Source organism: Coturnix japonica, chromosome 13, assembly GCF_054131305.1.
Source record: "Coturnix japonica strain WE chromosome 13, WE-NBRP24, whole genome shotgun sequence".
In the NCBI taxonomy this organism is placed as follows: Eukaryota; Metazoa; Chordata; class Aves; order Galliformes; family Phasianidae; genus Coturnix; species Coturnix japonica.
This window is the reverse complement of record NC_140675.1, coordinates 11456051-11482394: the sequence shown is the minus strand read 5'-3', so window position 1 is coordinate 11482394 and position 26344 is coordinate 11456051. Positions and strand designations below refer to the sequence as shown.

Below are 26344 nucleotides of genomic sequence, written 5' to 3'. Positions count from 1 at the left end.
CACCCTGTGCTGGCACCTTACTGCTCCCACAGTACAACCACAGGGGCAAGAAGTCGATGAGGATATTGCATGTAGCAGGTTGAGGCAACGGAGGTCAAAGTCAAATTTGAGTTTCTCTTTCTATCATAAATGAGAGATGAAGGTTCAATTATTCTAAATTACTCAAAAATTGATAGCAAGTCCTTACTAAGATCCAAATGAATTTCCCATAGTAAACATCTTTGTTAAGAATTGGAGCAAAACTTGGTAATAACCAATTTCAAAGAAACATGACAATGATAAGTACTGATTTACACAGTGACCCTTCTCCTCTGCTGAACAGAACAGCAGCAATCAAATAAAATGCTTTGCCATAACGCAACTATGCAAAGATGATTTAAAGCTGTACAGATGACATGGATCTGTGCATGTCCTGAGTCTCAAATGCTTATTTTGCAGCTTTGGTTATTTTCCTCCAATGAGACGTAGATGTGATAGGAAGCCATATCCTTGCTTAACTTTCCTGTTCTCTGACATATGTGGGGAAGAGATTAAAACTATCTTTAATATCAAAAGTTTTGAAAATGATGACCCCCGAGCAACCATATGTTTGTGAAAGAATGAGATGAAAATCAGTTCTTGTAAAGATGCTGGGGGGTTCTGCTATGCAGGCCCTCAGCGTGCGAATTACAATTGTTCGAATACATCGAGGCTTTTGCAGTAAGTGCAGAAGTCACTCTATTAAACATCTGTTTGGAACATATTTATCATTCCTGATCTATACTGTATATGAGACATTGCAAACTTGCCCAACACAACAGCACTTTAAAGAACACTCAAATAGATTCTAATTACTTTTTTTTCTTCTCATTGCAGAGCAAGTCCTACTCCTATGAATAGAAAGTGACATCATGCTAATTTATCCACTTATAAGTAAAGATGCTTCTTACTTTTTCATTAACAGTAACATCTTTGTATCTTTTTATCCTCTCCTTTACAGAACAGCCAAGGCAACTCATGTCATTAAAGAACAGCACAGAGCTGTCACAGCACGTATTACACAGGTATTTTTATTCTCAGAATGTGTTTTCTATCTGAATAGCACGTTTAGGTTAAGGTTCCCTTCACCTTCTCAATAAGGTTTATCAACTCTTAACAATATTTTAAACATCCAACATTGTAAGGAAGAGAAAGATTTCAAGTCAGATACTTAGAACACTCCAGGAATGTAGCATAACTGAAAGGGATTCATAGGAGATCAAAAGGTAATGCTCAGAAAGGGTAAATTGGTATGAGAGTCTCAGAATCTCAGTTATTCCTTTTAAAGCTTCAGAGTAATTACATACACTGAAACTCAAAGCCCTCTACAAATGCCTACAAATAGCTGTATTTCTTTCTCCTCTAAGTTTTTCCAAAAGTGCATTTATCTTGTCCATGTGAAGAAATGAAGAGTTCCAGGGAAAGAATATTTTGCCAGCCCTACCACCCCATGAAGGGGACCAACACTGGATGCTGCTTTTCTTTCAGCTGTTTAATGATTTCTACTGCTGTTATTTATAATATCTCTTTATCTATTTATGTTTATTTATCATATCCATTTCCAAGTAGGTAATTTTAGTAGCATTATCAGTATACATTGAACAGATTTTCAAAGATCCAAAAGCATTACTTAAACTCACAGGTATGGACAAAAACTAATTAGTATCTGAACAAGAGACAGCAGCAAATTAGTTCACTTCCTGACTGCACTGAAATAGAACAAAGAAACCAGGCAGAATTAGTCTTGTGGCAGAAGGCAGTTAAGTATCAATTGGGCTACGCTATCACTTTCACCATTCTCACCCCTGAAAGATGACTCACTCAAGTGCCCAATGCCATCTTTTCCTGCCAAATGAAACTAATATTGATTTCAGCAGCTTCCTTTCATCTTATTCCATGCTGGAGGCATGGGGACAAGTTTGACTATGAAGAAAATTTCTAAACAAAAATATTTTCTTTGTAAAGTCTGAAGAATGTTAAAGAATTGTAGGTCAATCAGTGACATTAAGAAGCACACCATTGAACCAGCAATACCTTTCTGTCCAGAAAAGTTTTCTGACATTTCTCTTATGTTGGTCTTCTAACAAATCACCATAGTTTGTTCAGGATGGCATTTTCCTGGATGGCATGTATAATTGATGTATGTCACTTTTTATAAAATGATTGCAAGGTTGATTCAATTTTCTCTTTTCCTTGTTTGTGTCCTCTAAGAATCTCTTATCTCCACATATCAATTACAGAGCAGTGACAGAGATGGGATACAAATCACTGCGATGAATGTAATAGCAGAAGTGATTAGAGATAGGGAGAGATTAATTGCATGTGTCAGATATAAATAAAGGGTTTTGAAGACAGCCCAGGATTTTGAGAGAGTGCATGTATTGCCAGTCTCTTACAAAAAAAGAATAACCAGTTTTACAAACAGACAAGCATAACTAGAAGTTTGGTTAAAATAATGAGCTGGATTGAAGAAACTCTGTCATATGGCATTTTTTCAGGATGCCTAATGTCTGTGCATATGCCTAAGGAACATGCACTCAACTGGTGTGCATTTTCCCAGCTCCACAGGCAAGGGACAATTCCCTATAATAATGAATGTTGTCTAGGTGGCATTAGCTAGAAAAGGAAAAAACTATTTCCATAAACAATGCTTTTAAAGCCTTCTGCATTTGTTGAGCTACGTGATGAAAAGCAAGTATCAGACATTTCAGTATATTATATGTTGACTTTGGCTGTTCATATTCTCTTCAGTAGTAAGACTGAAAAAAAACAAAACCAAAAATCCCAAACATACAGGGAATTTATTCTATTGTCTTTCCATTCCAAAAAGACATCATCAGTTGATTGATATATTTAAAATATTGCAATGACTCAGAGGAAAGTCAACTAGAATCCAAGTCCTACAAGCAGAGCAGAAACAAGTCTCTTGGAAAGGGAGTTGTTGCAGATGCAAACATGCATCGTGTGTGCCAATAATGTTATCAAAAACAGTCCAAAGGAAGAGGAAGAAACTGGAGACAGATCAGCCTTTCTGCTATTTATCAGAAAGACCACTGATAGAACATTTGAGCAAAGCCAAAGCAAAGTTCAAGCTGCCTCAGGTGTTTCTCATCTAATCTTTATTATTCCTGCAGGTTAGTAATGTATGATTTTAACCCTAGGTTTCCCTCTATACCACTACCATTATAAGAGTGAAGTTTTACTCTGAGGAGAAAAAAGGCAAATAACTATGGAAGAGATCTGGCTGTAAAATTTGGAGTCCTAGAATGTTGTTAAAATATAATGATAAGCTTCTATTTCATCCTAATGCATACAATGTGATTCTACACTGCAATACAGTGTCCTTCTCTCAGTAGATAAATAGAGCAAACCATTAGGAACATCAGCCTTGAACTCACCTACTTGTCCTGAACAAAGCTTTACTTAAAATTTATTCCAATATTATAAAAAACAACAACAAACTTTTAACATTAACTCAACGTACTCCCTTTTTGTTACAGCTATAATACTTCAATGTATTTGACTTGAATACATGCATCCCAAAAGCACAGCTTAATTGTATTCCAACTATTTTCAAAATAATGAGAAACAAAAATCCCTGCTTAAAAAATGCCCTTTAGTATGAGAGCAGACTGGAGGTTCTGAAGAAAAAGCATCAAGAGCTATAGCATTTGTCCAGGGTATTAATGATGGTATTTGCACAGATTTTATCCTTAATGTTCTCTTTCAATTCCCAAACACTTCAACAGCCTCCTCCAAATTAGCTTTCTGGATAACAAAGGAATGTTGAGTGATCACCAAAGCAAAGGCGCACATTTACTCATGAGATTACATGTGACAATTGCTAGGATATCCTTCCTGGAAACTCTGCCCACAGAGAGCAAAGCCTGTGCAGAAAACAGGAGAGGAAAGGAGTGCCATTCTTTCTAACCTTAAAACCAGTGCCTGGGGAGCTGAGGCATGTTGGACTTCCTATGTATCTAATCAGAACCTCAGGCATGTGCAGTACAATTACAGCACAGAAACGCAATTTCATTTCATCACTTGTTCCTTTTCCACCCATCCATCACCAACCTCCCCCCCAAAAAAAACTTAAAACAAACCAACAACAAAACCCACAGAAAACAACGCTACATTGAGGCATCCATTTCATCTCAACAGCACTGACCCACAGAGACTAAGTGAAATAAGGTTCCTCAGCACGAACTAAATAAAGCTTGACAAGTTTATAGAACTTGCATGAATTTGACCTTAGAACAGAAATCTCTGCTCTCTAGGGGTTCCTGCCCACTCCTTTCCTTCTCCTGACACCTGAAAGCTGGAATCAGCCATGAAAAATTCATGCAGCAGTGTGTTTCAAACATAGCCACGAAGGATCCTCAACATCTGCTGACTTGAGTAAACCTTGATGGTTAATATGAAAAATTATGTTTGTGAAATTCTTTCTTCTGGAGAGGAAAACGTCTGCTCAGACTCTTCTGAGAACTTCTTAACAAGCCTGACAGAAGGATGTCAAAAGTAGTACTGCATCAACTGCATTGACAGGTAAAGCAGCACTATTTTCTCCACTTCTTCTGTAACCATGTTAGGAGTATTTCACTTTTAGTGCCACTGGAAATGACCCAAACATCTTGTGCTATCATGGGAACTTTATAACAGTCTGAAATTGAACTCTTTCCCTCCTGCAGAAATTTTGTTTTGATACACGAAATTGAAAAACAAAATAGGCCTCAACCAGAGACAAACACGGTCTGTTTAGCCTCGTGTCAGTGCCTACCATCGCAGAATGAAATGTCCTTCCATAGCAACGGTGGGAGCTGGGTGGAACAACATGGCACCCTACTATTTCAAATTAATTGCAATGCAACCAAGCCAGAAATTTAATGTTCAGTCCCCAACTCCCTTCTTTTTTTCTCCTTTTTTTTGAGAATTGTCAATGCTCGAGGGAAAAATTTATCTTTGTTAAATGATAATTGGCTTCATTGTCTTTGACTCCTCAGAAATGCTGGCTGGCAAGGTTTTTAAAATATTCATCAATCTTGCTTTCTGTTTTTACAAAACCCACATCAGAAAAGAAAAGGAAAGAAAAAAAGATGCCAGTCTGCAGAACATTCTGCATCTCCCAGTGTTATGAATAGGTCTAGAGACCACCTAATTTACTAATAAATCTATTCAAGCGACATGCATCTCAATATTTCACAGCTTAATAAGAAGGTCCAGAAGCAAGGCCCCAGATTGCAGTTCCAGATGATTAGCGCTGCAAAACCAATTGAAGCAGGAGTATCGAAGCTGTCAGAGCAGCTTACACACAGCCACCCTCTGCAAACTCACCATTTAAATCGTCTGCTCGGGGACACTTGCTCAAATTTTTCATAAAATACTTGGAATAAGCTCTAAAATAGCAGTGCATACTGTTAAAAGTTTCTAAGAATGGGGCAGCGCTGCTCACATCTATAGCAGTGCATTGTAGTTAATAATAGGAGAATCTCAGCAGGGCTTTTCAAACTTCTGAAGTGACACCAGAGTCTTGCTGCGTCATCCTGCAATAAAATAACAAGGACACTCGCTGCGCGCATTGCAGAGAACAGCTCAGCCAGCTCCTTGCGGAAATAAAAAGGTCCCCATTAATTCTTTTAAACTCTTCTTGAGTTATTGACTTAAGTACCAGAAATCCTTGCAGTTCCAAAACAAAACAAAACAAAAAAAAAAAAAAAAAAAAAAAAAAAGTCGTAGGTAAGACTGGCATAGACTAAAGAAAAGTGTCTTTTTGGAGAAAATAAAGTGAGCATATATGGGGTGGAATAAGATTTGGGGGTTTTGTTTTTTAGATTCTACACTACAACAGAAAAAACTTCTCAGAAACTTTTCACCAAGGTTTTTATCTGAAAGTCAGGAGTACGGCCCTCAAGGAAAGAAGAGTTTCATGATGGCCTTCCTTCAATAAATATTTCCACCTGTAAGTGTCCTGCCAACACTGGTGAGACCAGACATGTGCCACTGTACCCTGCTGACAAGCCAAAGTCTTGAGAAAGAGATCTGACCACCTATGCTGCAATGCCTAACTACAGAAAAATGGGCAAGAAAGAAAAGTGCTTGTAGAATCAACAACCATTCTAAGACATCAGCTAATTTATTTATGAGCAGAGGGGAGCAGGGAAGAACATTAAGGATTTCCCAGTTGTTCTTATTGTAAAGCGACATGTGGTTCTATGAAAAGAAGGCTGCAATGGCTCAGCGATAGGTGAACCATCTATCACATGTCTTGTCAAGTTGGGAAGTTCTAATGCTGGATATAAAACTGAAATATTCCACAACAGAAAATATACAGAATTTTTCACATGGGGCAAATAACGCATTGGACTTGAGGGATAAAAACACTGAGTTTTGCTATATAATTTATATATAAAAAAAAAGTATTATTGCTACCAAAGTATTAGCTGTCAGACTTGCCTAGCCATTGTTTCCTTATATACAAGGTGATGAGGACAAATGGTTAAGAAAAGTCAAGATTTTCATTAGTTTTGTATACAGTCCTACTGATTTTAAGAAGTTTACAATTCAGGACTAATTTCTGACATCTCATTTTACATGATATATCTGCAATGTGCTGGCTTCTGGATATTATTTTGATTTCACTGGATAGTTGGGTATATTTTCCAGACATTGCTCAAACTCCATTTACCTCCAGCCTTTTGAATCTGATCTGCAAGATAAAGTCTTGTAACTCACGCTCTGCTTACTTGAGGACTATCCTTTTATCCTAGAGTCAGCCTCATGTTTGAGAACAGAGTAGGACAACTTTCTTTGCTGTCAGACTGACTCTGTTGATGCGCTTTTCATGTAAGATGGAGCAAGTCTGATTCCTTCCTTGAAGGACATTGGCATAACAAGCTGTGCATCTCTAACAGTGTTCTCTGTGGATGACTACCCAGGGAATTATCTATAGTTGTTTCCTCCTGCCCTCAATAAAAGTGGCAATGTGTGCCGAGTCATGTCGCAAGGTTGCACTCAATTAATATATAAATGTACTCACACAGAAATTGGATATTCCACTTTCCACTTCATATAATGAAACTGGTTTGTGGTGGGTTGTTTTTTTTAACCCTTATTATTCTTGATTATCTTAGACTCCTCCTAACAGAAAATGAAGTGCCATCAGTTTTAAAATCTGATACACTTCAGACAGTTCAATGTAATGTCTTCCAGACTCAGATGTCTCTTTAAGAATCTGTTTCCAACTACTTACTGAAGTTACTTATTACGTTTCCAAAATATACCATCTTTCTGCAAGTGTTGCCTGCATGCTCATTCACTCAGGACCATAGTTTCACCCAACTGTTTTGTTATTAGAAACAGTTTATTCACTTCTATCTTTCTTTTCTTCCTTAGATCGAAGTTCAAAGTGACCGTGTCAATCTAATTTTCTTTACAAACACAACAGCGTATTATGGCCAAAGCCTTTCTCTAACACACACAGCATTAAACGTACAAGTTCAATGTATTAAATTCACTTCTCAGATTTTAAATTGTCCTCTTTGGCTAAGATGTGTTCTAACAAGCAAACAAATCCGTATTTGACATTCGATCTTGCCCGTTTCCTATTGCTCACATCCCAGATAGACTTAGCATTCAGCATATCAAGTCTGCCAGCATTTTGAAGTGTCTTCCATATGCTGGTATTACCTTCTGCTTTGCACAGAACTTGTTATGCAAGCATGATCACAGACTATTTCTAGCATTGATTAAGATATGAAATTAAAGTGGGAAGTACATTATTGGTCACATAACACAAACAATACAAATTTAGTTTAAAAATGAAATTACTGAAGTGTTAGCAAACCTCTTTATACTGTCAGAAATAATAACGTTTACCATCTACATGCCACGGCACAGATAGAATTCACACAAGTGGATTTGCAGCGTTATCTCCAGTTCGGGAGAACGTGCAAAACCCACAAGAAGTTCATTTACTGTTTAAACAAATCTAGAAGACAACATGGGTTTGTCTCTCCTGTTCTCGATTATATTGTGTAAATTCTGCCCTCAGTGACTCTGTGCACAATGCACTCCTGGACCCACCAGCAGGGCTCCAGTGCTTGCTTAAGAACAATTCCCCTTGAAATCTGAGGAAGAATCTTATTGGGGGGGGGGGGGGGGGGGGGTAAGTGTTTTTTGTTTTTTGTTTTTTTTAGAAATTATTTCATAGGAACATAATATTTTTTTATGAGCTTCTGACAAACATAAGCATACCATCAACAGCAATGTGAGAGGCTTCCTTCCCAAAAACCCAGGCTCCCAAGTTTTGCTCCTCTAAAGAAGATAGCTATGTGGGCTGAACCAAACCTCATAATTTCCAAGACCAAAGGGCATCTTATTGTGCTAATTGGTCTAGAGCTGAGAATCCTACATCCTCTAGAAGAATAAACCCAAACAGCAGCCTGTCCATAACTCTGCCAGCCTCACAGATGTTTTAGCCAACCACCTCTTCCTTGTCTGTACAACCAAAAAGAGGAACGCACTCACTGCCACCTTGAAAACGCCTTAACTGAATGCCCTCCAAAGGAATCAAATATTCTTACGTTGTAAAAATACTCTTTTTTACACAAACATTTGCCAAATGCTTAACAGTATCTTACACCTGCACAGTTTTGCTGAATGTGTATGTTAATATACGGTATACAGAAACCTTCCTGACCCCATTGCTCTGCTGCATTTCTCTTCCCTTTGCTGTAAAACTCACGTCTGGAATGCCTCTGTAATGGTAGGTGTTAATACAATTTGTGCAATGTAAAATAATAAGTAATAACAATGAAATGCATGTTCCCTGGGACTCCACGATAACTTCAGGTGAAAATAATGTCAGACTCTGGGAACAGACTCATTAATAAAACTGCACTCAAAAGAGTGACTTGTTTACTTACACACACACAATAGAAACCAATACATTATCAAACCCTGCATTAAAAAGAAATTATGATCACAACTTCACAACAAACAGCGAGGAATACCATCACACACCTGCCTGGCACAATATAACCCTCCAGACAAAAGACTCTGAGGCACGTTTATCTCAGGCTCACACTCCCTTAGATCACTCTGATCACACAAACTGCTCAGAGTGCTCCAAACCAAGCAGGAGAAGATCTCCTTTAAGGACTGAATCCTTCCACAGAAAGGCTGTTTTTGTTAGGGCAGAGCTTTGTGAACTCCTCCTGTAGCCTCAGAACTACAGCAATTCTCCATGTATTGGCACACTTACTTGCTATGCTGAGATGAATAAGTGGGCTTGTCTTGTTCTCGCCATTCTTTTCATTGACAGCCTGGACATAGTAGCCTCCTGCATCTGCCGCTGACGTTGCAAGGATCACCAGCTGATTCTCCAGTGTTATGGCTCTGTTTGGGAAAGCAAAAGATCATGCTAAAACCAGAAGCATTTGCTGTGCAGAAATTGTACAGTACTTCAGACTTGACAGAATCACATGATACTCGTTGGCAAGATGTTAGGAGATCCAAAACAACCTCATTTCAAGCACATTCACAACACTTTATATGTGCAACGCTTCGAGGCTTTTTCTCAGTTTCGATCACGTAAAATGTTTATGTGACATGCAAAAAGCTACAACATCTAGAACACAAACAGTTTAAATGCCTTTAAGAAGTCACACATAAAGTGGCAAACAAAAGCAGAGGCAGACAGCCTTACCCTGCACAAATGTGGGCTGACAGTCCCAGCACAGACCAACATGCTGCAGAACTGGTGCTACTGGGAACTTCCTCAACAGGTGAAGCTATTTAAAGGCTGACACTCAGGAATGAGGTGGGAAATCAATAACACCTGTCCTCCTTCTGTTTCAGCAAGGTACTGTTAACATTAATAATTCACAATCATTTGCCTTTGAAAAAGTGTTTTAAGGCAATGAGGGAATCACATTCCCAGCACAGTATACTGATTTTTACATACAGGAGCTGGCATAGGATACAACAATGAGAAGAGTGTCCATGCTCTGTGTTTGTGATTCCTATCCAATTTCCCCACGTGGATACAAAGAACAGTGAACTTCTATAAGGCTGTCGGTAGATACTGATTGAAAAAGATCTGAGAAAGATGTGAGGCTGTATTTTCAGCTCTGGTGGTGGTACTGAAGTCAGTCGTTGCACACCAGCTGAAGATACTAAACTGTAAGAAATATCTCAGTACAATTTCTTTTCTTTATTCAATGAACCTGTAATTGCTTAATTGACTTAGAAAATCAAAGGCAGTGTGATAGATTTACAGAGTGGGGATATAAAATGCAATTAATATGACATTTGATAAAGCAAATAAAGATAAAAATCCAATGAAGTGCTAATAATTGAATATTAAAAGACAATGCAATTACATTAATTCCTGCAGTGGTTCTAAAGGATGCAGCGCTAGAAGGGCTCTTTGAAAATACAGAAACACATTTCAGACTGCTCTGGGACAAGGTGAGGCTGGAGCTGAACATTCTAAAGCTGATCTCCGAATGCTGTTTATAAGCACACTGAAACCACCTCTGTCTGTGGCTGTGCAGAGGCCAAAGATTTGGAGTTCTATTTAGATTAAGAGCTGTGCTCATCAGGAAAATCAATTAGTCACGTTTTAAGGACTCGTTAATGCCAGTGTTTCCAAACCATCTGAAGATTCATGTCACAGCCCTTATCAGGGTTGCAACCATATTTCGCGCAACAGCTGCACAAAGCGCCCTAAAATTGGCTTCACGCATTCCCCTGGGTTCACTGTTTGTTTTCATTGTCTGTTATAACTTCTACGTTATGACAGCACCGCACTGATGTTCGAAGGGAAATCACATCCCGGCTGCTCAGCTCACTGGCACATTTGAGGAAGACAACAGCAGCAGATGGAGGGGACCTCTCAGAAATTCATACCCGGTACAGATTTGATGAAATACATAAATATTGTCGGTTGTTGCTGGGGTTTTTTTTTTAAGTGATACCAAACTTAATCTAATGTTTTCAAGACAGAACAACTAGCAAGTAAATGAAGCAGACTGATCCCTTGGGGTTCCTTAAGCATAAGGAAGGGAGCGTTTTAAATTGAATGTTTTGATAGAAGATATTTTAACAGTCTCCAGGGCTCAGTGGAAGCCTGTAGGGAACAGAAGCCAATACATACACAGTGACATACAGTGTGTGGAGCTGCTATGGGTGTACCATGCCAGCATTTCCATGACACCTATGCCACAACAGCACCCTTAGACTACAATAGATGGATCTCAAAGTGAAGGCTTCAAACCCTGCCCATGATGGACTGCCTGCCCAAATGCCCTGACACCAGAGGTGGGAAAGCATAGGCATGATGGAGATCAGTAATGTTATTTATCCAGTTCTTCTAAGGAACTGAAGATGTAAATAGAAACCTCCAGAGTTTTTCAGGACTTCCATTTGCTGCAGCCAGAATTAAGCACTTGGAAATGCTCTGGGGTTTTTTAAATGCAGAATTCTGAATTGCCCAATACTTGAAGAAACTGTGATGCAAATATCTCTGAGGTTTGATGGAAAGCTTTTGGAAATTATGAGAACATCAGGCTGAGCCTTTAGAAATAATGGATCATTTTCTGTAATGCCACTGCTAAGGTATTTAAGACAATATGTTTGCAGCTAAATTTCTTCTTGCTCTGAAAATGGGATCCTTTATGAAAATACCAAAAATGAACTCTGTAGTATCTTAAATAGGTGGATTTCATATTACAAACCATTACTCATGGAAAAAATGAAGATCTACTCTACATGTAGGTAATGCAGAGAAGCTGGAAATGCGTTCAGTATTAGCTTACCAGATTACACAATAAATAGATAGCACTGCATTATAAAAACATGAAAATTGCACAGTGACCTGATGAGGTTTTCTCTTAGAAGGCATCCATCTGCTCCTGAGCAAGGGTGCAGTACTTAAGCAAATACGGCCTTCACGAGTTCTCTTTTCCTCTAGATAATACAAATATCAATTCCTTCTTTACCAGATACTGTTTACAGGAAGTCCTCTGCTGCCCATACAAAACTTTTGCTCCCATAGCACAGCATGAGCCGATCTTTCTCTGGGAGGCAGAGCCCACCCAGCAGCAGTGATGTTAAGAAGAAAGGGAGAGATGACAAAGCACTGACACTGCAATTACTGAGACATCCCCCATTGAAATGCCCTTTTGAAAATGGGCAGAATGTGGCAGTGAAATCACAGCTGTGCAGTGAAACCCTGACTCAGGGCAGTGTATGTGTGGCTTAGCAGTGAGCACACCCCACTGTCTTCCAATTCAGAGGGGGAAACTCTTCCTCACAGTTATTTAAATATATGCAAACAGTGCATGTTTTTCAGGACTCAATCACAGCACAAAATATTAGTGTGTCTGCCACAGAACAACACGTCCATAGCAACAAAGCAGTAGGAGCTGACTGGATGCCAAGTTTACAAAACAGTACTCAGATTTCAGTTATATTATGACTGCAAATCAACTGAAAAAAAGAAAAAATATATATATATATATACCTACCCAGCTGCTGAATATTAAGCACAGCCACACTAATTAATGCATTCATTTTACTATAAATGCTAGTTTTTAGCATCGCTTCTCTAACTACACCGTGCACAAGTGGTTCTGGAAAGGGACTGGGATTTCTGATCATGAAAGCAAACCTGGATTAAACAAGAGCAACAAAATCAGGTGTGATGGCCCAGCACAGCCTGAGTACCACCCTGCAATGAAAGCAGCTGAGTTACTTTTTTACTCAGCAATGCACAAGGGTGACAGCTTGATTTTGGCACATCTATTTCCAGGACAAAATGAGAGAGAAGGCAGAATTTCATGTTCTGAGCCTGGCTTCCCTGTTCTCTAGCACTGGTATTGGAGGTAACAAGACCTTGGTTTAGGAAGGACGATAACATTGTGCCCCATGTCAATTCACGGCCACAATGTGCAAAGCCCATCCTGTGTACAATGAGTGGAAGGCTGGGACAGAAGTGGGTGGAAAATTGCTCCTGGTGAATGCTGGGTGATGCCCTGCCGGGCTGGGCACTGCCATCAGGGGAAACCTACACGGACTATATCTGGCATGGCCTTGTTTCTCGTTCGCATTGGTGCCTGTTGACTGTACACAGATTTCATTTAACTAAAACCACGGATACAGTCCCAAATGCTCTGGGACACACAGTTAGGATTCCAAAAGCTGCACATGCATTAAAATCATGTCACAATACTGAAGTTTGCAACTCAATGAACAAGTTCAAAATATCGTTATGTGAAAAGGACTACTTGAATGCTGAGCTACAAGGCAGGATGATGGCTTTCACAGAAGCTTTAGGAAAGGCAGCATATCACAGATCTAATGTGAGCCTATAATGTGATTTACCAAAAATGCAAACCTCAGAGCAGAATGCGCAGGCCACAAAACCATGGGCAGGCTCAGGAGACAATGGAAACAGAGATAGGATATTAACCCCCTTGAAAAGGAGAACAATGAAAAAACCAAAAGCTGACATCAAACCCTGAACAGCAATCCAGAAAGCAGTATATATGAGTGAACTCAAAAAGCATAAATCTAGCAAACAGGAAAATTATCATGTGTTTTAATGTGTCTTAGTGCTTACATAAAAGGCTGCTGCGATGAAGTACCTCCGATTTAAGCAGAACCATCAAAAATTGAGTCTTGTTATAAAAAATCTTAGCAGCTTGCCCTGGGAAAAGCTTATTTCTATTCTTTTGAGATAGAGGCTCCCAGAAGGGACGTTCAGATCAGTCATCCCAAACTTATATTTAAAATCACACCCATATCAAACAACTACTGGTCTAGAGATAAAACAAAACAAAGCCCCAGATAATCACTACATAACTGATCATGAAAGAGATGTTTACAGCAAGACAACGCTACCAGTGCAGGAGCAAACAATTACAACACCCAAACAAGGAGCGATATTCATAAGTGCACTGCTTATCTTTAAATGTTCTTTTTCTCCCTGCAGATTTTCAGCAGCTTTAATTCTTATTTAATACAACTTAAAAATTACTATTATTAAATGTTAAGAGGCAAGACTTAGTGCAGATGCTGTAAGTGCCCATGTGTGCTTCAGTCGCAGCTCTTGGGTGTTATCTTACTGAACCACACTGATGAATGTTTGCCCCAACCGCAACTCTGACTAAAGTAAAACCCAGACTTTCAAGATAAAAGATACATCTCTGTAGGCAACAAAAAACAAAAGCTAGGAGTAAAAAAAGATAGTTTTCTCCATATAAAATTGTTACTGAATTCAAGATATTTGCATGTAAACAGAGTACCTATCATCTTCTCTCTTTGTTTTATCACATGATCAGCACACTGAACTACATACACATCACTATCTGTTGCTATGGTCATAGCTAGCAACCACTGGAAAGAGGAAATTGTGCAAAATTTAAACAAAGCGTTGCAGTTAGAAAGTATCACAGGTGGTTGATCTACACAGCTGGCTGACTCCATTGACAGCAAACACAAAGACTATTTGTAACCATTTGGGATTTTATAGGCCAATTTGCAGATACAACTAGACATGAATATTGCTCCACTCTGACATTTCTCCTGAACTGATAATTTGAGGTGTTGTATTTATTTTGTTTAAAACATGGATTATTATTATTTTTACCTTTTCCTTCACTGTGAATGGAAAAGTTCTATTATTAAATCACATCTTCACTTCTGATAAAGTATGTCAGCATAATGGTATGTGGTATCATAGTTTGTAGTCAGGTATTGAAGAGTTTCCTGCTGAAGAATAGTACATCTTCATAGCATAGGTGTACTACTGAATAAATACAAATGTAAGGCATGACTGCAAATGGCATTAACCATAAAACAAATTAGCAGTGGTACAGCTCTGTCACAGCGCAATGCGCTGCAAAGGTAATTGATTATACAGCAATAACAGAAGGAAAACTTCAACCTCCAAATGACATCTTTAACAGAAACCTTTGGACGCGCCATAACTTTGCCTACTTAGATGCTTCCAGTCTCTGTTTATGTTTTTGCATTCCTTTATCCCCATTTCTGCCATACTGTTCTTGATTCCACACTCCTCTAATTTAAAACCCTGTCTCTTTTCACATTGGTTAGCTGAGAATAAGATTTTACATGGCTGTTTCTGGATGAACATATCTAGTCTCAGAGACCAAGAATACCCAGAAGCTGCAGTTCCCACACCATTTAAAAGTAAGACTTCAAATCTCAGCTCGGTGTAAATTTCTCTCCAAAACAATGGGTCAGTTTCCTCAGTTGAAGCTATGGCCATAATATACATCAGTATACCTAGAGCTGATACAATGCTTTGATAAAAATCTGGCTGTAGTCATGAAACCCCAATAGCAGATGCATAACAGCAATGATGAAACAGCCACACATACTGGCCTTACGAGTGAGAAGACAAAAAAAAACCCATGAACAAATAACATACAAGCATTCTGAAATAAACTGGAGAGTTTCATTGGATAGGAAAATTTGCAGTGCCATAACTTACTACACACTTGTTTTGTGGACTAGCAGGGAATGTCAAGCTCCAGAGGTAAAATCCATCACTATTTATATGTGTTAGTTCTCTTTTTATCAGTACCAAATATTTGTTGAAACTGTTTGGATATGGTAGAATGTAGCAGGTGACCCAAGCATGAACTTCTACTGCTGCCACCTGCACAAAGAGCAGCGGTACTGGGCAGCACCAGAGCAATTTATTTAGACAAGTTTTACTAGGAAAGATAATTAAAGATTTAGTGGCCTGAATCAATACAACAGCTACTGCTATCTATGTACAGTACTGCAGTTTGCTGAGACCAGCATTTGTGTTATTGCTGCAAATTCGCAGTACAATTTTATTGTACAATAGCATAGAGGTTTGCTGTCTACATCAAAATAGGGATCTTGTGTACTCATTTTTACTTGCACACCATAAAGACATATATTTTTGCTGCACACTGTGAATTGAGCAGAGGCCTGGGAGCCATGTATACCCAGGTTTTTGCCAGCGATACGTAGCCTTGAGTTAGTTATTTAGCCTTTTGGTCTCTATGTTCTGCCAAGAGAGAAAAAGGATAATACATATATGTATTTCTTTTTGCTGAAAAATTTATCAAGAAGCTTAAATAGTTAATACCTCTAGCACTCAAAAGATGTAGAGGATTATGCAAGTGCTAAATCTTAATGCTCTTTACTTTTCTCCTTTGCTTTGCAGTTTGACTGTAAGGCGTTTTGTTTTGACTTAAGGCAAAACAGCTTCTCCCCTACTCATTTTCAACTGCTTTAACATCTCCTGAATTATACAAACTGGACAGGTGAGCACTGCTTTCCAAACACCGGCCTTCTAGTAATTCATGGTCTGTGCTGCTTCCTTCAGCAGAAGCCCCTCTTATTTAAATCTATAAGTTTGTACTAAGTAGTTACATGCAGTAACAGACGTGCCTACCACAGAGCCCGTGAAACCCTGGTTATTACTGAAAACAATACAGACATCTCGAGTCAGTTAAACACACACCTCAATGCCATTAATGCAAACATTCTGAAGCATTTCAAGTTTGTGATGATAGAAGAAAGAGAACTGAAAAAGAAACATAGAACTTCTGCAGACTGGAAGGCCCATGAAGAGACAGAAAAGCAAAGCCAGGTTGGATACATCCAACCATATGCAAAGCATCTGTATGGAGCCAGTCACTGTCAGCTTTGGGATAGAAAGGAATAGAAAATAGCATAACATCCCGGTGGCATTTTATGCTGTGGTTTGTACTCAAAGCAATTCTGCCAGTTTCTGAGTGTTGTAGGAAACAGATCAAATAAGCAACTGGAAAATACTGTTCATTCATGACCATGTTAATTACTGAGTGAGGTCTGTGCTATGCATTACTAATTTCAAAAATAATACATGTGGGAAAAAAAAAAACAGAAAATAAACATGATTTTCTAATAAAAGAGGCAAAAATACACGGAGCTGTGGCATAGCAGAGCTGCAGAACTCTCCAAAGTGGGAAGTCATGGGAAGCTTCATAGAAGAGACTGAGAAGAGAGATGAAGCTCTACCTAAACCATATCATTTGAGCAGCCATCCTTCAAACACCCGGACAGCAGTTACCTGTGCACAGTAATTAGACCTGTGCATAAAAAACAGGGAGGTTTGCACAGAGGGAAGTTTCAGCAGCTCTCCATTTGTACTAAATCGTTCAATGTACTACAGAACTTCTGTGTTAAAATCTCTGAAACCCCAGTGTGTGCATTAACATCTTTTAAAATAAAGTGTTCTGGAAGATAGCCTTTAGAAGTATAGTTCCCTCCTGGGATCCATTTCTTTTGTATCTGAAACCAGGTTACAGCCCTCGACTTTCAAACTCATAAAGAAAACTTCAGCAGCCAACTAAAATGTAAATAACATATGAGTCGAGGAGCAACAGGCCACATCCGTTTTTCGCTTTCAACCTGGGTGGTGTTGCCAAAAAGGGAAGATATGTTACCTATCAAACCCATTCCTTTTTGAATTACCTGAAATCAATACGTGGGTGTGTGCCTTGCTGCTTATTTGACTTCTGAGGCTAATGACACACATTTCCTTGTGTGGGGCAGCAACATATCTTCAGGCCTTCCGATTGTAAAGAGTAAGCAAGTCAGAAGGCCAAAGCTTGAGCAGTAAATCTTGCCAATCCTCTGCTAGAATGACAGCAACTTCTACTTTAAAACAGTCCCAAAGGTAACACAGAATGCAAAGAACTTCAGCTCCCTTACATCCCATCCTGCAGCTCTAAGCACCACACTTTCCCTCTAAGGATGAGCAATACAGAGCATGCATCTGAGAGACTGCCTTGTTTACATTTGCTGGATGATCCATAAACACTATGCCTACTGAGCAGGGAAATGAAACCCCGAATTGTCAGTAGATGCAGTTTTGTTTCTTTGATTTTATGGCTACAATATGCTTTGCAGAGCATTTTTATTTTCAGTGCGGAAGAAATATTCAGCTACGTGTTACATGGCAAAAGAACTCACAAATCCTGGGAAGCACGTACGCGAATTACCAGCCCAGCTTATATTCCTTGTGCTGTGAGCAGAATGCTCAACATCTTGCCGATGCAAGTAATTCTACATAATAGTTAGACCAGAACAGGAAGCCTCTGATGCCCCCAAAGTCTTTACTGCAATCTGTCTTCACATATTTATCTCCCTACTTGCAGACATTTCTGCTGCAGAGGTTTTAGGGATTTGCTCCTGCAACGCAGCAAAATGCTGCTCCCTGAGAATCCCCTCATCTGGAGAAGAGGTGCTATTACCGAGATAATGGACAGTAGGCACAACAGTTCCATCACCTTTAGTTACTGACTCTTTTTATCCACTTCACTCCATAATGAGGATCTCTACTCGCTTGCATTTTCGTAACAGCAGCATCAGCCATCCCCTAATCCTACAACACATTAAAATCAAAAGATTGATGCAGGAAAACATTAGAACACCCTTATCGCTTGGCTGCAGATGTATAAAGTTAACAGAGAAGATTGTTTTTCAGTTGGAAACAAGCAAATAAATCCATTTACTTAATTTTCATCTTAAATAATCTTTATAAGTGTTGAAAGGATCCTTTGATTATTTCTGTAAAGACAGTGAAACATTCCATTACAGCTTACCTAGGCTGGAGAGAAAAAAATGCAATTCTTTCCTGTACGTGCTTTTCCCAGGTGTATTAACACACTTCTTTGTATTCAAGAACCAACATTTATTATAAGCTGAGTGTATAGGGTACAGGGAAACAGAGAAAGAAAACAGAATCAACAGAATGCTAACGAGAAAGAAAAATGCAACCCCACGGTCCCTTTAATTAGACACATGCTTCTATTTTGAACTTCCATATTCTTAGTGCTGCCATTACATTCAAAAGATGGCAAACTGTAATCATGCTCAAATAAACCCTTGCGCCAACTACTTTGTCAGAGGAAATGGGAGATAACAGGTTATTCTCCACAAGATGAAAATCTGACATAAAGGAATGACAGAAAAGGGTCATACAACAGCCAGAGCAGTGAGGCCGATGAGAGCAAGATGTGCCAACTTCAGAGCCAAGTTGAGAGCAGAGCTAACGAATAGGAGACGTGATGAGACAATGACATGGGATGCTCAGGCACATGTCTTGATTTCATCCCTTTAATCTTTGCCTATAAAACTAACAGCTAAAACATGCATTTAGCTATTCTGCACTCCTTCCTAAAACACGTAAAACAATCAGAAAAGTTATCGCCATCAGCAAGTCTCATTAACTTTGCAACAATGGAATATTTCTTGCAGATTTGTATTACTTGGTCAGATAATTTCTCATTTGTTGATAAGATCCTTTACACAATAGGCAGAGATAAGTTTACATAGGAGCCTACTATTTTGTGACAGTCATGGCACATCGTGGAAATGCTAATATTTAACCAAAGCAGAAGCTGAACCGAGGGCTATCACACTTCTTAAAGCTAAAACAATTACACAGCAATGCAAGCCCTCAGTTATTCAATATACCAAAGTCTACACATTAGCTCAATACACTCTCTGCAAAGTTAGAGAGATCACTGGGGAAAAAAAAAGTCATGGCATTGCTCCTTAATTGAGTGCTTGTGTATGGGAATGAGCAGAAGAGAGGGCACACATCCTCACCGACTCATAGATATGGATCTCAGGAGATGTGTCGGGGCTGATTGCTGATTGATCCCTCTGCCAGCTGCTGTACTGAAGTTCCTCCTTCAGCTCATTCAACAGCCTGGAGTTTTGAAGTCGATAATCCCAATTCTGCTTCCCCGTGCCTCAAATAAGCCAGCAGTGCCTACATGAAGATAGGGACTGTTTCAATCACAGAACCCCACTTCAAGACATAATGACATTGCTCTACAGATAATCCCAGTGTTCTCTGTTTAGCTGGCTTTACCTAAAAGGTCATGGATGTAACTCACTTCCTCCCTCTGGCTTTACTGCAGTGGGACAGTTGCAGAAGTCTGTGAGGAAAGAACACAAGTTCCTGTGCAGGAACAAAAGCAGCACCCACAATGCTGGCATTATCTCACTGACTTCCCCTGAGGAAGCAGAGGGACTCTCAGAGCAAAGAACCTCCACATCCCAGCAGCACTGGAAAGGGAAAAAATTCAGTAATGGATTTTTTTTCTGCATTATTCTTAATGGAGAGAGGCAGAATCTCTCATGCCTCAAAGATATGTCAAAATATTTGCTGGAAATTTCTATGGCAAGAATAACGTTAATATAAATCCTATTCCTAAGAACCCAAATTCTCCTCTCACATCCAAAGCAGCTGCAGGTTTATACACAGGTTATGAGCCACCTGCAACGCAGCTCTGCCACCCCAGCACCCTGTTCCCAGCCCTGGGCAGCCCACTGCAACCATGCTGCACATCCCAGCCCCACAACAAGCTGCCAGAGAAGCCTTATGGGAGCCTGCAGCAAGACGACCAGGATAACGCTAAGGTGACCTGTGAGGATGGATGAGCAAACCCCAGTGCTTTGAATTTCAATGCTTTATTGCTTTAAACCATATCTCATCTATTTAATGCAGATTTAAAAGAGGTCCTTGAGATTGCTTTTAAACAAGAATGTACTTCAAGAGAAAAAGGACATAAAAATTGGCCGAAACACAACTGCAGTTCCACATGTCTAAAATTTCCACATTTGCATTATTTCCTGCAAACATTTGCATGTCATGCCAACAAATGCAAAATTATGCACGCTCATTGTTAAACTGAATTTACCTCCTGGGGTAAAATGGTTCAGAGGCCAACTGGTCTGTATTAAAACAATATCTGAGGCATTATACTATACTTCAGAATTACAGATATTGCCTGTTTTGCAAGGAAGAACTCAGTACTAGAAGACTAACATGCTACTCTGGGCATTACAACTAATAAAGCCTTTTCTCTTCCAAGCTGCATTTTATGTCCCCAAATCTCCCCAACACCACACAAAACAAAGCCCCAATCCTGCATCCCCACTATCCCTTGCTACCCTCCAGCATTTATAGCAAACCCTCAGAGGGCTTCCAACACCATGTCCTGCAGACAGGCCCACACACACTTCTCATCCTTTTCTCCATACTACTTATCTATAAACAAGCTATGCACAGATATCTATAAAAGGTATCTTTATACTCTGTGACCATAATGAGAAATCTATAATATACTTTAGACATACAAAAGAAGTTTCTGTTTGAGGTTTGAGTTACGGAAACTAAGATATTGTTATTTTTAAAAGAAATCATAATTTAGTCTTTTTTGTGTACCCACAGTAACTGCATTGCACTCTTTAAATAGTTCTTTCAAGAACTCCGGGGAGAAGAAAAATGTGTTACAGTTGAGGATATGCCTGCTCTTCTATTTAAGCTTTAAACTTGGCTTCCAGCAGCCAAATAAGTAGCAAGAAAATGGAAGGTTAAAAACTTTGCAGTTCATCTCTGCCAGAACAGTAAAAGAAAAATAAGATTGTTGAATAGCTGACAACGACTGCAGAATCAACACAGCAGCGATCTGCCTAGAAGCTGCAAAGGGCAAAACTAAGGCATCTGCTTAAAAGCTTATACCAACTGTGGAAGTCAGTATAAAAAGAGTAAGGAAGCCACAATAAAACATAATTATTACAGGAGCTATAATTATGGCATTATACTTTGGCATACTCAATGTTGTGCACATTAAACGTTGTACACTGTGAATATTTAATAATTACATGCTTACTCAGAGTACTTAATGTCCTTAAAATGCAGGTATTTTTGTTGTTTTTCAGGTGGTAAGAAAAAACTGCACACAATTTTTGTCATAAAGATCCGAAGTTGAAATGGACAGACAGCATTCTGAGTCTTCAGCAAATTCATATCTCAAAGCTTTGGAAAACAAATGTTTACAGTCACTGCATGGCAGTTTTTGGTTTCTTTGAAAGAATGATTCACCACCTTGACCTCAATAAAACAAAATACAACCTCCCAGCAGTCCGTTATGGTCACCAGTGGTGTAATGCTCTTCATTATTGAACTGTGAGAACTACTGATAAATAGCTGTCTCCAGTTACAATGGTTGCAGTAGATCTCCAAGAAGTTTAAACAACTTGACATACATGCAAACATTCTTCAGTAGTAACAAGCAAAAGATGTATTTCTGCAATAAGGACTAGCAGGAAGTATGATTCACTATGTGTCAGCATTGCATAAAATAGTGTAGTATCTACTAAACTACTTTTCTGTAAAACATATAAAGACAGATTTTGGTACGCAATATAGAATAAAGGAGGGGGGTGGTGGGGAAGCACATCATTTCCAGTGTAACATAAAGATATAGGTGAAAAATTATTAGATTTTCCTACTATGCACTGAGGCTTTAGTTCAGTAAGTGCTGGCAATGGATTTACTGCATTCTGAGCACTACAACTAAAGGTACCTCTTCTTTATACTGGAAAAGACTGACATTTTAAAAGAGCTTATTTAAGGTTCTGTCAACAGCCCGGGCTGCAAAATTGCTCATGGTTTTGCTCAGAATTTGTCTCTTTCCAAATACTTACCTTGTAACCACCGCAGACTAAAATGAGGATAGCCTCCAAGACTGCAGGCTGGCTCATCATGTCGGGAAGAGAATCTTGCACATCTTACAAATGATTTCACTTTGGCAATGAACTGCTGATGAGTATTCTCAGTTTTTCAGTTTTCCATCACATTTGCAGTAAGTTCTAGCAGACCAGACTTTCCTGTGACTTATGAGGCAATATTAAAGTCTTGTCGACATCAAGATATGTGACTCATGTTGCTCTACTTTGTTTCTGGCATATATATACACACAAGTTATTAAATGACCTTTGGTTTTTGTTTAGGAGAATAACATGAGTTTTTTTGGTGCCTTATTACAGAATTTTCCAGGAATGAGAGGTAATCTGACTGGCATTTCATTTCCAATTTTATTCCCTTTCTAGAAAGTAGGCACAGTTTTTCCTACTTTTTTTTTGCTTCTCAAACTCACATTCCACATTCTTTCCTAAGGATAACTGCTAACAATTCCAAGACTATTCATTACCTTTTCAATATAACCTATATAAATATCATACCACCAATTGATTTACAAGTATTTAAGGTACGATATCAAGTAAGAGAGATGACTACTTATGTAATAAAGATGAATTATTGCTTGTTTTCAAAAGCACCACAGTTTTTTTTGCTAGTAGTCATTTTCATTTTATAATCTCAGCAACATTGAGCATCTTGCCATTCTAGAGACCTGGAGAGCACTTCTCATTCACAAGATGTGGTTTGTGGCATTGGAAGGATACAGTTAAAAAGAAAATGAACACGAGCTAAATCAACGCATGCCTGACTTTTTAAAACAGATTAAATCATGCTTGACAACCTTTCCCAGATGCCTCCGTGGCTCTTCTGGTGTCTCTGAGCAGCTCTGCAATGGGTTTCTGAGCATGTGCTGCTGCTCCTTGCTGCATCTGCTCAGAGTTCTCCATCCGGATGACTCCAATCTTTTAAGTAAAGTCCCAGGGTAAATCTCTGACTCTGAGAGTTCCTGAGAAAGCAATTTAGATGCTTGCTAAGCGTGGCTGCTGGAAGGAACAGATTTCTTCATGCCATGCTTCATAACACTCCAGATCAGGTCCGAGGGTACGATGAACCTTAAAGCAAGGAGGGTTTTCTGCCTGTCCTCAGTGATTGCAGCTGATGAGAACAGGTTAAGCCCCACATTTGAAAACAAGGCTTTCTTTTTCCCCACTCCAGGAGTGGGAAAGGGCCAAGAGATGTGAATTTGTGATTCCTTTCTGCATTCATGGTACAACTGTGGTGAACACAATTAAGAATCTTCTCCATAGCATTGCCTTGACCATCAATTTCTTGTGCTCCAACTGAAAAGCCAGCTGATGTTCTCCTTCACAGTTATAAAACTACTATAGTACTGATAAACCTTCGCTGTAGCTTTTTGCATGAGAGATTGTCTGCAAAAAGCATGTAGCATCGGAGCAATGCAGCCCCCAGAACACCAGAAAAAGACTTGGCTGTTTGTAAAATTTCTTCAAATGATGTTCAGGAAAGTTTTAAATGCACAGGGAACCAGAATTCCTCTGTGTTACGGACATGGAATGCAGCATTCCAGAGCAACTTCATTGGCAAAACTCCTCAGTTTGCCAAGCAGTTCTGCTGTCTGGGGTCACAAAAGTGACATTTGGTTTGGTGGGTGGACAGTTTTGATAACACAATGAATTATTGTGTATGATTAGCAGTATTCATAGTGTCTGAGGTTAGCACAAAGCATTGCTTTCTGCTGATATTGAAAGGCTTGTAGAATAGTGGCATATTTTTCATACTGCAATACAGTGCAGTGCATGTCGTATGCATAAGAGTTGCACAGACCTAAGTGTTACTTCAAGAAGCATGAGCACTGTATAACTTCTTTGTGCATTTATGAACACATATGTACTATCCTTGTAAATACATATCTAAATGAAAAGGAAATAGAATAGAAAGGTGATTGTTTTTGATCATTAGAACAATAGCAGCATCATAATCCTTCTTAAACTACGTAACTGTAGAATATTGCACTTTCCAATTAAGTACCTTGACTGTTTCTGTAAAGCATTCTCTTAACCTTGGCAGAATCGCATGAATGTTATTTTAAAACTGCAAATCAAGAATGCAGTTCTCCAGCAATATCTCTGTTATCAGGGCTTCTCAGGAAGGAGATATATAAAGGGAGAACTAATTCTTAGATTATGCAGCATGCAGATATGAAATCCATTTGACTAAATAAAACATATTTTTTTCACCAAACCACACATCTGATGCTTCTGCTTCTCCAAGTTGTGTAACTAAAAGCTCCAACTTGTTGCTTACTTCCAGCCCCTTTTATGCCTCTAAGTCCAATGCAAATAACTATAGTCACCTAAAATATCCCATTTGTCACTGCACAGCGTACCAGAGCCACTCAGAACTTCAAAGCATTTGGACAGACCAAATTGGGATTCCTCTTTTTCAAAAGCACTGGCTCTGTGAGATAAGGAAATCTTCATTAGCTGCTTGCTGTATGGGACGATGAGTCAATTAAGCAGGTCTAAATCCATGCAACGAAGGGCAATAATACGAATGTATACACCAGATAACTAGCAGTTGTAAAACTTGTAAAACTTTCTATGCGTTAGATACAGTTGATATTAGAATTGGTTGTATGATACCTTTTTGTTTCCTGCAGTCTTTGCACTATTACTTTTATTGAATAGCAATGGTGTATGGCCAGAATCCAGACTGCTTGTTTCGTCCTTCTCAGTGTACTCAAAATGAAGGATTTGGATGAGTGTTTTTTATTTTCAGTGAATTTTTCAGATGAGAAAAATTCAAATGACGTATGGTAAACATTTGCATTCCATGGAAAGCATCTTGTGTGATAAGACTGTTCTTGGTTTTCATAAGTGAAAGCATTCCAATTCACTTTCTGGTGTTTGCAATTGAGCTGCTGAAAAGATAGTACTCAAAGATTCTTACTGTGAGAAATAAATTTAAATAGTTCATTTTCTGGAAGGGCTTGAATAAGTAGCTTTCTTATGCATTTATTCTTTCAAATTACTTAGCTTAATATAGTCAATGCCATTGTCCTGTTGTTCCTCTTTTAGATTTATTTTTAGCACCAACATACAAACAAAGGATTATGACTATAGAAAAACATGGGCTGATTTAATTTGGGAATTAACAAAATGCAATGTTAATAGTGGCAAATGGGAAGAAATTATTTTTTAAGTCACACATAAAACAAGAGAAAACCAAGCTGCATTGGAAAACTTTAAATTGAGCTGCGACAGTGCAGTTCTCAGCCTTCTGCAATATGTATTAGCTTTAATAAATACAAACACAGAGTGTAACTATTGCAAATCTCCAGGTATGTTGGCTGCTCTGTGCAAAGCTGACTGTGTAACACTGCATGTGAAGCCCCATGAAGAAAAAAAATAAGACAACATTGCAATTTTGTTCCCCATAGGAATTAGTGCTCCCATACGAAGATACTGTTTTCAGATTTAAAACACAAAGCTAAAGTACTCATTTGTACCTTTTGGAGCCACTGTGTCATCAGTGTACAAAGGAAAGCATCGTGAGGAATTTTCCACAGAGCAACAACAAATTTTCTATTTGTTATTAAGTATTACAGGGGAAGCTCACCTATGTGCAATATAAAAAGCTCTTCAGGAATAATAGAGGAGAGTAAGTCTCTTATTTTCTAACATAGAAGAATTATTGTTTTGTTTCTGAATTCTGAACCTGAATTTAGTATCTAATAAAGACATAATTATTCTAAAA

General features: G+C 38.8%; 1 protein-coding gene across 2 annotated transcripts in view; it reads right to left on the bottom strand.

The window, feature by feature from the left end:
• The window catches only part of SDK1 (sidekick cell adhesion molecule 1), a 358865-nt gene that overhangs the window by 188401 nt on the left and 144120 nt on the right, over positions 1-26344 (bottom strand). For both annotated transcript variants that reach the window (XM_015876860.3, XM_015876861.3), the window contains exon 5: positions 9278-9411. In XM_015876860.3, coding sequence (XP_015732346.2) covers positions 9278-9411 — 134 coding nt within the window. The remainder of the gene's footprint in view (positions 1-9277; positions 9412-26344) is intronic.